The sequence below is a fragment of the Daucus carota genome, chromosome 9 (genome assembly GCF_001625215.2).
Source record: "Daucus carota subsp. sativus chromosome 9, DH1 v3.0, whole genome shotgun sequence".
Lineage (NCBI taxonomy): Eukaryota > Viridiplantae > Streptophyta > Magnoliopsida > Apiales > Apiaceae > Daucus > Daucus carota.
This window is the reverse complement of record NC_030389.2, coordinates 42,749,256-42,762,423: the sequence shown is the minus strand read 5'-3', so window position 1 is coordinate 42,762,423 and position 13,168 is coordinate 42,749,256. Positions and strand designations below refer to the sequence as shown.

General features: G+C 34.4%; 2 protein-coding genes across 2 annotated transcripts; one reads left to right on the top strand and one right to left on the bottom strand.

The window, feature by feature from the left end:
- The first annotated feature begins 2,660 nt into the window (after positions 1–2,660).
- Positions 2,661–4,689, top strand: LOC108200855 (U-box domain-containing protein 2). The gene is made up of 2 exons (XM_017369118.2): positions 2,661–3,835; positions 3,919–4,689. Exons 1-2 carry the CDS (start codon positions 2,867–2,869, stop codon positions 3,979–3,981), a joined length of 1,032 nt encoding a protein of 343 aa, XP_017224607.1. The 5' UTR covers positions 2,661–2,866; the 3' UTR covers positions 3,982–4,689.
- Positions 4,690–4,994: 305 nt separating this feature from the next.
- Positions 4,995–12,268, bottom strand: LOC108203053 (heterogeneous nuclear ribonucleoprotein 1). The gene is made up of 5 exons (XM_017371762.2): positions 11,919–12,268; positions 11,034–11,256; positions 8,845–10,051; positions 6,456–6,512; positions 4,995–5,369 (listed from the first exon to the last, which is right to left on the bottom strand). Exons 2-4 carry the CDS (start codon positions 11,253–11,255, stop codon positions 6,499–6,501), a joined length of 1,443 nt encoding a protein of 480 aa, XP_017227251.1. The 5' UTR covers position 11,256; positions 11,919–12,268; the 3' UTR covers positions 4,995–5,369; positions 6,456–6,498.
- Positions 12,269–13,168: the final 900 nt, after the last annotated feature.

The following is a 13,168-nucleotide window of genomic DNA, read 5'->3' as shown; positions in this document are numbered from 1 at the left end:
GAAGAACAAAATGAGGATGACGACTTTATAATTAGGTGCTAGCTAAGAAAATTGTTGATTTGGCGTCTAATCTTGCCAATATGACCCCTATTAATCATGTTTTTTCACCACATGTCTCCCCAAGGCCCAAATAGGTTCGATGCATTAGATGGGTTTCAGTTTTCACTAGCATTTTAAGACTCATCTCATGAACACAATAGAAATATTTGCACCAAGCTATTTAAAAATTTTACATTATCTATCAACAATCAACATAAGCTTTAGCTGTTACATACGCTTTTTGTATCCGATAATACCATATAGAAAGCTGCAGAAACCAATCCGGTTCACATGCCTGCTTTGTCCAAAGCATATTGTATCTAAATTATAGTCTTCGCAAGCCACTTTATTTTTTGTTGAATAATCTTTGTTAGTATTTCTTAGTTACACACAGAATATAACAATTTTCTCCCAACCACCGGCAAAAATTTACAATTTTTCGTCTATACTCACTTAATTTTTTTTATTAAAATAATAATCACATTAAAATTAATATAATACATTGTTGTCAGGAGTCCAGCTAAGAAGTATCAACGATTCTCATGGTCGGCCGCATTCTACATTCGTTTTGCTTAATAGAACGAGGGGATATGTAAAAATTATAAAGAAAGTAAGTGGTCGTTTGGATAAGTTTAAAATAAGTGTTTTTTGTTTAAAATATATAAGTACAGTATAAGTTAAAAGCAAGATAAGACCTATAAGTGATTAAAATTTTTGAGAAATAAGTAGAAGCCTGAAACAAAACTCAGCATTCCTCGCTTTTTATAAATGTTTCTTGACTTATTACACAAACAGTATAAATAAGTGCTCCTAACTTATAAATTCAGTCTTTACCAAACACCCACTAAATATTAATGTAAATATTGTTTGTGCTTGTTTGTAGTTTCTTACATTTGCAACGACAAGGAGAATACTGTGTGAGACTGTGAGGTGACCAGAAACATTACAACAGCTATATTTTAAGTTCGGCATCCCATCCGCGCCTTTGGTAGTTCTCACTTTAATTTTTTACGATTTAAGGTGATTAAAATATATACTTGCATTTATTGTTATTATTTGAAAACTTTATTTTTAAATATAAAAATAAATTCTGACCTTATTTTTTTTACTAATTGAATTCTGACCTTATTTTTATTGAATAAAATAAAGACCATTAGTTCTTACTTTCTGTGTATTTAGTTTATTTTTTTTGTTTTAACTCAAAATTATCCTCTATTTCAAATTGCATGTCCATTTTTGAAATTACAAATATTTCAAATTAATGGTCTAATTAAACTTCAATATAACCAAAATATTATATATATTTTAAAAATAAATTTTATATTTTCTAATTTATATTTCTAAGATCATCTATATACATCTTATATTATATTATAGAACAATAAATATAATATACACAAAAGTATTGTGCAAAAATTAAGATATTTTATAATGCATACTTCTCTTGAAGTGGTCAAGTACGAACGAAGTCATTAATAAGAAATTTACTTGCTAATGGGAAATATGTTGGTTCAAAGCCAGCATTAGCGGCAAACCTAAATAAATTAATACTATCTTAAGTGTCTGGAAGCGAAAAAAGTTATTTTACTGGTTAGACTTTTATATATCAGCATCTCACTGGAAGGTCGAATCATATTTTCAAATGTAAGAAATATAAAAGAAAAACAATTGGCTACAGCCGCTACATGACTAAACCGTTAGCTTGTTTCTAATTTTTCTTAAACCTCCAAATGCTTTTGTGTGCGCCTATACACGTTTATTTAAACTTATTCCATGCATCTTTTGTACTGTTTAGACCATGATTAAGAAGCTGTTTAGCCTAATTATTTAGGTTTTGTGCCATCAGCCAAATCAGAATATTTGGTCATGTTCGGTTCTGTAAGAAGTCGACAAGGGCTTGGAGACTGTAGTACTATTGCATTAAACATGCACAAGTGTATAAAAGTGTATAATGTGAAACTAATACGATGATCCCGTTTGGCTAGACTCAAAAGTGTGATTTATAACTTAACGTGATTTAATATGATAAGATGAACATTTAAAATATTCGTTTAGATAATTTCCACTTATTAATGATTTATGAATTATTAAAAATATGTTTAATGAAAATAAAAGTGATTTATAGATATATTATGACTTATGGATATTTTGTTATCAAAAAGTTTAAGAAAAAGTTAAGTCACTGACTAATTCTAGCTTTAAAGCAGTTTCTGACTTATTTCTAACTGTAACCCGACTTCTAACTTATTACGCATACTGATATATTTTAAAATTAAAATTAAAAATGAATATCGGGACAGTCAACTCGAGTCTCCCTCCCATCTGAATTATGCATTATGAATATCTCAAATGACAAGTTTTAATAAAATCTCATGAGAAATATTTATTAGAATTATATTGTATTGTAATAACAAAACACATATTTTAGATAATTATGATAAAAACATTTAATATATAAGATTATAATAAATTATGCTTATCGAATTTTCGTATCCCCGTCCCGACGTCATCCACCTAAGCGGCACCCATCAATATCAAATGTACGTAAAAGAGCAGCTTTCTGCACTCTAAAAACATGCGTACATAAGTATACACTTGGGGCATGCGGCACCGATGTACGTATAGACGTGTGTGGACACACACGTACACACACACAGTTCCGTGTATTCGTATTTCGTTAATCAACAAACATGTCTCTTTCACTACAGTTCAGTTCACCTCAGCTCCTCTTCATCTACACCTATATATTCATCTTTCTCAGTTTCTCTATATAACAAACCTCTCTAATTATAAATATACAAAAATTCAGCTTAATTATTACACTATTATGGTTTCATTACAAGAACCTAATTGCTCAGACAATACGAAACACCAGCGCCACTATTTTGCTCAGGCTCGCTCCATGCGCACCATCCGGTCCAGCCTCTGTAGTTCATTCTCCGGGGACCTCGACGAGCCATGCAGCTCCATTTCTCCGGAGAATCTTGAGCTTATGGTGAGGAATTGTGTGCAAAACCTCGATGTTTCGTCGGTTAGTGTGAGGAGATCAGCTGCAGAGAGGCTGAGGTGTTTGGCGAAGAACAGGGCGGAGAACAGGGCTCTGATTGGAGAATTAGGCGCGGTTCCGGCTCTGATAGGACTGCTGCAGTGTGGTGATTCGTGTGTTCAGGAGCATTCTGTCACGGCCTTATTGAATTTGTCTTTGTTGGAGGAGAACAGGAGGGTGATCAGTGAATTGGGAGGTGTTAAGGCCTTGATTCATGTCTTGGAACGCGGTGTGACTGAGACGTCTAGGCAGAATGCAGCTTGCGCGTTGCTGAATTTGGCGTTGGTGGATGAGAATAGGGGTTTGATTGGGGCATTAGGCGCGATTCCTCCTTTGATTGTTATGTTGGAGAAGGGATCGATGAGGGGGAAGAAGGATGCCATCACGACGTTGTATAAGATTTGTTCTGTGGATGAGAATAAGGAGAGGGCGGTGAATTGTGGGATTGTGAAGTTGTTGGTGGAGATGATTGGGGAGGAAGGGAGTGGAATGGCGGAGAAGGCAATGGCTGTGTTGTGTAGATTGGCTGGAGTTGAGTCGGGGAAAGAAAGGATAGTGGAGGAAGGGGGGATTTCCGCGTTGGTTGAGGTCATCGAGGGGGGCTCGATGAATGGGAAGGAGTTTGCTGTGATGACATTGATTCAGTTGTGTGATCTGAACATGAAGAATAGAGGATTGGTGGTTAGAGAAGGCTGCATTCCTCCGTTGATCGAGCTATCGCTGTGTGGAGCTTCCAAGACTAGGCAAAAGGTGGGAAATCTTTGCTAGAAGTCTTTCTGTTTAACAGTTTCAGTTTCTTTTATCTGATGCTCTTCTTTGCTTCTTCTTAACAGGCTAAAATCCTCCTGAGGTATCTCAGAGAATCACGGCAAGAAGCTTCCGGTTCTAGTCCTTAAAGAGATGAAAGCATGATGGTTTGTTCAAATCAAACAACCATTAAAGCTCAGGTCATCAGTACAGAGGCTAAAGATTCATCAGCTTGCCTAGTCCGCGACTAAATTGTTTTCAGGTCAGGATCCGAGGCACGCTCCCGGGCTAGGCAAGATTGGTTAGGGCTGGAAATGGTAGAGTAGGTTTTCTTGATTTCGGGCAGTAACTGAACATATTCCTAGGTCCAAATTTTTTGCGTTCTTTTGTAGTGACAACAGGAGTTGTACAAGATTCTAGGGTTTTCAGGTGGTTGTTCAGCAAGTCAGTTGATCATTACTCTGTTCCTTGCAGACTAAACTAATAAGTAAATATAAATTTTTACTAGAAATTGGTAGAACAGGTCTGGAGTATAAACAGCAGGACTAATGAGCCACATATGCATTCAACATGATCTAGATGCTTATTCCTATATCTGTATTATTGTGTGACCGCTATCAAATCCAGGGTCTTTACGAAAACAGTCTCTTACAGTCTTACTCGATAAAGTTTCATCATCCTTAGCAAAGTCTTGCCTCTTGGTGACCTGGTCTAAGCCCTATCTCCTACATTTTCCAACATTCCTCCAATTGGAGTCCCTTAATTTAAAGCTTGAGGATGTAGGTAAGGCAGTCAAAGAGTCAATTGTACCAGCAAACCCAATACTTTCAGCTTCTACTTGTGGCCATTTCATCTTAGCTTTGCAGATTATGCATCAAAATGACTAAGCTTAACTCAACAAGTAAAATAAAAAAAATTGCAATCAACTAAAACTCATCTCTACCATCTGTTGTTAAAGTTAAAGCATCATACGCATTGACTTGAGCAGTGAAGCATATTTAAGAACAAAATTAACATTCACCAATTTAATACATGGTTGTTGAACTTTTATCAGTATCTCTCATGGAAAAGTATATAGGATCTTTCCGGTGAATCTATACTTGATGAACCAACCCACCCCCAACAATAATTAATCTAAAACCGAACACATGTAAAAAGAAAATAAGAAATCAACAATATTTATCTCTAGATCTACCAGTAAGAACTTCCGATAAACGTAACAAAATACTAAACAATATTCAGCAACTTTGCTGGACATTACAGCATTGTAAAAAGTATGTAAAATTTTAATAAAGTTCTTCTCTAATATTTTTTTTCATCTTTTATGTATTGTTGCGTCACCTTCGCAATCGTAATTTACATTTTAATTAAATTCCATGAAATAACTCTATATAAGAAAAAACTCAAGCTTAAGGCTTATGGAAACCTTCTGCAAAATGCTTCTCACAGACAAACAGATGTTCCAATCAGCTCTTCTAATCAAATGTACTTCTCCTCTCAATGGGCTGCACACTCAAATGCCTACTTCACATGTTTCCTGCAAAATTGATTCCAAATTTTTATCAAGAAAATTTTACACAATATATGGATAATAACTATGTGTATTTCTTAAACAGAAAATAATAATTACTTGTCGAATACTCAATAATCTTAAGAGGATTCAAAGTATCAAAAGTTGACAAGATTATATTATAATAGGAAATAGCATTCGAAGCACATGTACTAACTTAATTTGCTAGTGTAGAACATTAGATATGGATAAAAGTATAGTATTGTACAGAGGCAGTCCAATTGTAATGTCCACAAGGCCCTTTTCAAATATGACACTCTTTATAATCAATAAATTCAGTAATCAAACAATGACAACTAGGTTGTTCATATATATATTAGCACGCTCGTTAACCAATGCAATTATATAAGTATGCATTTTATGATATGATTGGAACGTAGTCATACTCGTTACACATAAAGCAGGGTAATCAATATCTGTGGTACATAGCAGCTATGAATATTAGAGCAATAGCCATGGCATTTAGAGATTAAGACACCATTACTTTTGCGTGATTTTCAGATTTTTCTTCTCCTATATATTTCATCTTAGAGTTCTTTATCCACCAGTCTAGTCTCCTCTTGCCACCAACCTTCTATTATTCGTTACATGTGCTTTTTCTTCAGTCCTTCAGTATCTAATTGTTAAAAAAATTCAAACAATTTAACCCGTCCTCTATGTTCTTTCGCGCCTCATTCAACCTACATTGGTTAAAATAGTTCAATCAATTTTATCCCTTTTCTTCTTATCCTGTGAAGCTCTACCAAATTTCATCTTCTCTCACAGTACGTAAAATATTGGATGCAACATTGTACTATATTAAGTGATGTTCCACAAATACATGTGATTAGTAAATCAATCCGATAAAAGAAATGTAATAAATAAAATTTAACAAAAACACCGATGCCGAAGTAGAAACGACATTTATTATTTTTCACATTCACAGCCCAATGCTCACATTCTGCATCGAGCAGGTAAAATATCCAACCAGACAATTCAACATGATAGATTAGTTTACTAATAAGTGATTACATGTTTGATCTACAATACCAAAGTCCTGCAAGTCTTATTTACCTGATTTTCACCCACATAACCTTCTGTCACTATAATAATCGTCCTATGCAGCCATCCCTGATCAAACAAAAAACAAGAAAGTACTGAGTACAATGATAGCAAATCCCTTTTATATAGTCAACATGCTTGAATAAATGATTTAAAGTAAATAGAAGACAAGAGAAAATTATAACACTTTAGAAACACTCTTGTGCCTAATTATAGCAGCAAACTTAGAAATATTAAATCTTATTCAATGAATCAATCAGGTTGCAACAGAGACATACAAAATTAAAAGATATCATGTAAAATTTATTGATTTTATCTAAAAAGGGCAGGAACATGCACATAAATTTCTCAAATATTATTTAGTGCTGGCTTATTGAATTTATTGGGTCGAAAAAATAAAATTACAGAAACACCTATACAATTATTGGAAAAAGTGATTGTGTTGCAAAAGCTAATTCATATTTAGTTCTCTTTAGTGCAATAAATTTGATATCAAGAAAAGTACAGAAATACCTTTTACATTAGAGCCTAAGTAGCTGTTTTGTCAACATTAAATTACCAACTCATATTAAGTGCTGGTCAGTGCTGGCTTATGCAAGTTATTGATCAAGTAAACGGAAGTACTGAATACGTTCAACGTTACAGCATAATGATGATTTTGTTGTCAATAGTAAACTGCTTTTATGTATAATTAACAACTGCTGCATTTTGTACACTCACTATACACATGGAAAATAATATGCACAGATAATTAAATATTTGGACACCTTAAAGTTACATGAAGATATTTTTTGAGTATTAATTGATATGCAAACACAAGAAATACTCTATATTGTCTAATTATATTCAAAACAAACAAGCGACTGAGTACTCCCTACTCCCTATCTTTAATGTAATTAGCTCTTTTAGAGAAATATTGTTACTTCAAATATTAGCTATTCTTTTGTTTGTAAAATGAGTTAAATTCAACTATATCCCCAATAAGAAATATATATATATAGGCAAGTGATCAAATAGAAACCAATTTTATTCTAGAAACTAGAAACGATTCCTTGAATCACTGTTTATAACCGCATATATCACTAGTTTCTATGTTGTTAATCACTATTTTATACAGTATATTCATCAGTTTTTATTTTTAATATATTGAGAAAATTTACTTATGATTGACATTGGTGGTCGATTATTGATGATTAATTATAGTTGTAATCTTGTAGAAGGTCTATGATGGTAGCAAATAACCGGATGAGGTGTGTGATGATGGTAGATAGTCATTAGTAGTGGCAGGTTATGATGACAAATGGTGATAGGCAAATTATGGTTGTAAGTGAAGGCGTCAGTAGTGGAATGGGTTGATAATGATGCCGAGAGTTTCATCAATGTAGTATTATTGAAGATGATGATGATGATATACGTTGTATATATGTGTATTTATATATCTATATTTGTCAGATTTTACATATATAAATTAGTGATTTTTAATATACAAATGAGTGATTTTTGTAGTTAAGAACAGTGATGAAAAACTGGTCAAGGACTAGTTTCTAGTTTCTAGGCTAATTTAGTTTCTAGTGGAGTAAGCCCCTATGTGTGTGTGTGATCATTTTTTTTGTTGATTTATTGTGCCTGAATATATATAAACAAAGAGTTTAATAGGGGTAATATTATGGAGATCATACCTATTTACATTGGTACTTAAAAATTGGATTATATTGGTCTGTTTATGGGGCCTAAAAACAATCCAAATAATACAGAAAAAGCATTAATAAACAATACATTGACAAAGCATGCTTATATTAATATATTTCTATTCAATGTACGCATAAAAGAAACATTATTTTTCTCTATAAGCTCCAATAGATTTGTAGTTTGCACCAAACTACCAAGTCATGACACTCATTATCACATAAGGGCAAGAAGTTCAAGAATGACTGTTACAATGAAATCTGTGGGTCCAAATTTGGGATATAAAATTTTATAGCTGTGTCCCCAAAATTGGGAAATAATTATTAAAATATCTCAGTATGTATACAGTATACCCAAACCTATACCATGTTAGACGTCTAACTTTTTAAATGGGTGTTGGGTTTTAAACCTAATATGTATATTAAGTACTCTAAAGTCTAAACATAATACAAAGTACTCAGAGGAAGCATCAAGGAACTATATTATTAGATAAAGACAGTAAATTTGATCACTAAGCATCATTGGTTCGAACTACAGCAGAAAAACAGCGGGCATACCTCATGCACATAACTGATGGAACTGTAAATAAAAAAGGAAAGCTATAGAAAGAAAAGAAAGGGCATGTACCTTTAGATCTTGTACGTTAAAAGTTCTGAATTGCAAGGGAAAGGAAAAGAAGAATGAAGAAAGAAAGAAAAAAAGAAAGGGAAAGTACCTCTTGTTGATCTATTATTAACACTATATCCTTCAGCATAATGAACAGCATCTCTAGGGGTAACATCAGAAACGGCATTGCGGAGTTCGCTGGCAAACAGGCCAAAACCATCAAGCTCTGGGGATGATGATCGCCAGGCTGGATCACCATAAAATAAACCCCCACCAGGGAAATTCCCAAAATCCCCCTCATTACTACTAGCAGCAGCAGCATACATAGAAGATGTTGGAGCAACATTGCTGCTTGTGTTCCTGGCATAACCTATCGGGCCCAACTCAAGACTGCTGTCAGCACTATCAAAATTTAAACTGCCTCCGCTGCTCAAAGCAGAAGCCATTCCTCCTCCTTGAACTGAGATGGGAGGTGAACCCCAAATAGCTTCAATATTGCCAAATGCACTGAGAAGCCCAGTATTTCCAACTCCAGTACCCGTAAAAGGGCCAGAGTTTGTAGGACTTTTAGCATAAGTAACACTACCGTTCCCCAATGTGTTCCTGCTAATTGAACTTATGCCATAACCACTGCTACCTACTCCATACCCAACTGCGCTACTAAACCTGTTTGGACTCCCATTCTGCATAGGATTTGGACCACGACCATAGCTAATATTAGATAACTGTCCAGCACCCTCAAAATTTGAACCAAAACCGGGCTCAAGATTTGGTCCAATACCATAACCAGAACCGATTGGAGGATAAACACTCCTACCAACAGAAACTGGACTAAACCTACCATCCAATCTCAGTCCATAGCTTCCAATTGGGCTCTGATTAAATCTCTGAGTGTAGGCACTAAGCAAATCACTGACTCTGCTTACTCCATAGTTTGGTCCGCCTAATTGGTTCTTTATTGACCCTGGGGATAACTCTTTGGGAACAGCACGCTTGACCTCAACCATTTTACCATTGAGTTCATGAAATGTTCTGAGAAGGACTCTGTCCACAGCTTCCTCTGAATCAAATGTAATGAATCCAAAACCTCTAGGCCTTTGGGTGTTGTGATCATACATCACCACAACATCTGTGATACACCCAAATTGATCAAAGTACTTTTTGAACTCATTTTCCGTAACTGTGGATGCTAAGCCTCCCACAAATATCTTTTTTGTGCGGGCCGTGCGAGCAGGACTTGGAGACCCTTGAATGCTGCCACTAATTCTGGTGGGAGTCTGTTGATCATCCCTAGGCACCGCCTTTTTTGCTTCTACCTGAGGGTAAAACAAGTAATAAAATGCTGGATTATGGTTACAGATCATCAAGGAGTGTTGTCCACTGAAAGAACTTTAACTACGTGATGTTGGTAATAAGTGGGATTAGAAGAAAAATAAAGCCACGTGACTGGATAAAAAGTGTGCATTTTCATGTCCAGTGTAAAAGAACTCAGCATGCAACTCTACTCATCTTTTAAGCTCAGTGATTAAAAACTCACTCATAGTTAGCATGAATCATTTAATATTCGACATTATTCAGACAGAACTTCAACATTCGCTACTTATAAATTAGGAATTAAAAACCATAACTTCATTTCCTTTTAAAATTCCAATTAAAATATAACTGGAGCAGCATTCAACTCAATTGCATACTTTGTACTCCGTGGGTGGCCCTGATGTTGTCTCGACCGTCTTAGTAATATACACTATGTGCTATCAGGCTAGCACGTACCTTGACATGCATATGCAGTTGATTGTAATTGTGTACATTATTCATAGAATAATGCACATAATGCCTTACTGCTCTTGTCAAGGTTCTAGGCAGCAATTGTTACCATAGCAAAACATTCAGTTATGGTATATCTTTATAGAGTAAGCTGCTTCACTTCTCAGTCAAATATACATCAAGGTTCCATGTGCATTGTGATTTTCTTTCTTAAAGCTTGCCGATCACTTGATTTCAGAAGAAACACCACATATCTTATTCTAAGCTGGTGCTTTCAGTTACAAGAGAGTCTACTCAATTAGTAAATCAGTAATATTAACTAAGACTATTTAGCAAAAAGAGATAACAACTCGGTCTACATATATTTTATTCATAAACAAAAATTTGCCAGCAAAATCATTTAACTACCAATATCGTATCACAATTGCAGCACATAATTAGTTGTATAAAAAAATTCCTGTGTGCTGAAAATCATTTCTTAATTTGCAGTGACACCTAAGCAAAATGTTATACAAATTTCAATGTGCAACTTACAGTTCTGCCATCAATCATGTGCTTCGCCTTGACAACTCTTTCCGCAACTGCAGCATCAGCAAATACAACAAAACCAAACCCACGGGCTCGGCCTGTTGCTCTATCCTTCATTATCACAGCTTCAACAACTTCTCCAAATGTTTGAAAGTACTCTTTCAAACTATCTTCATTGGTGTCCCAAGAAATTCCGCCAATGAAAAGCTTTCCAGTTTCCATTGCCATTCTGCACAATAAAATTTAATCATTCAGTCAAAGACAACTTACTTAACATAAAAATACTTCACAGTATAAGCACTCAAAAAACTGAATTCTCACAGTACTACAAATTGCCCGTCTCAGTAATACAATCACCAGTCTGATGTTTGCTGGCCAAACTAGTTTGTATTCCAACGAAAAACTATAAACATACACAAAATGACAATCTCGGAAGCAAGCACTCATAACTTGTTTCCAGAATCGCGACTGATCATGGGGCAAATAAACAGCATATAACAGATCTACTTAAATCCTAACAAGCAGACCAAAACAAATCCAAACTCAGTCGAGTTCACCTTATTCAACAATTTCAGAAAAAACTGAACTCATCTGTTCATCAACAAATACACATTCATTTCAAAACCTCGTAATGTAGATTAAATCAAAGAGCACCATCTTTCATCAAACCATCATACAAAAACCAACCCAATTCTTATAATTCAATTCCAAATGGGCGATCTTGGATTAACTAGATGACTATAAATCTTCAACCGATCCATCACTAATCAACCCACAACACCAAAACTCACAAAAATCAAGAAAAGCATCGGCTTTACAATTTCACTAATAAAAACCAATTCTTTACTCACAAAAAACAATCAAAGGCCTTAAATTTAAGCTGTAGATTACCAATTTCAATGACCCAGATGAGAAAAACGGATAAAATCGAAGATCAGAGATGCATAAGTTGAGAAGAGGGCTAGAAGAACCCCTTTTGTTATCTGTATTTTGTACTTGAAAATCAGTAATATTGAATACTATAGATATAAATTTTATTATATTTTAACAAAGAAAAGAAGGGAACAAAGTAGTGTGAGAAGGTGGATTTTACATCTAGGCACTAGAGAGGATATGATATGATGCCTGTGTTGTGTGTATAGATTGTATGTATATTTATATAAATGGTGAGAGGAGTGGTCTTTGGCTATCCTCTCATGTAAGAATGCAAATGGGAGATGGAAGATGGTGACTTTCCAAATTTAACTTTTTTATTTGAATTAATACACAAGGATTTATATTTCCTTCCATTTTCTATGCATCACATTAAGTCGGTGTTAGAGCTATTTGTGTAGCTTTTTTCAATTTTGACCATCTAAAAGGTGTTCAAAAAATTGAGGTTTTTACGTTTCTCAAGTGAAATTTATGCATACTTTGTTAATAAATTTATTTAATTTGTACTCCCTCAGTCCCGATGAGTAGTTAACATCTGGGGAGTAGTACGGAGATTAAAAAAAATGTAATTTAGTGACGAAAAGTGGGTGAAGTGGTGGAAACGATTAATATTTTAATGTGTAAAATGAGTGTAGTGTGAGTAAAGTGGTAGGACCTACTAATATTTAAGGTATAAAGTGGGTGCCGTGGAAGAAAATAGTGGGTGTAGTTAAGTTTTTATATTATAAAAATTTACTAATTTTTAGTATGTATATAATTGATAGGACGTCCCAAAAAGAAAATTGTATACAATTCAATGGACAGAGGGAGTACAAGGATATGTATGGGTACACTGGGACAGTAATTTCGAGTAACAGGTCATGATCATGTCAGTAATCCAGTCGATTTCGGGTCAGCTAAAAACACTTAAAGTTGAATAAAACTGAAAATTTAAGATTTCATAAATGAAATTCTAATTTTGGATCATTACTTGTTCATATCGGGTCAATCGAATGATTTTCGGGTCACTTTCGGGTTTTTTCCGAGTAAATCGGTTTACAGACTGAGTCGAGGTTTAGGTCGTGTCCGATATTGCCACCCCTAATATATGTCTGTTTCAGTTGTGATATATGTTTGAAATATAAATATTATATAAATTTTCTTCCATTTTCTAGGCATCAAATTAAGTCAGTGTTATAACTATTTGTGTGGCATTTTTCAATTTTGAC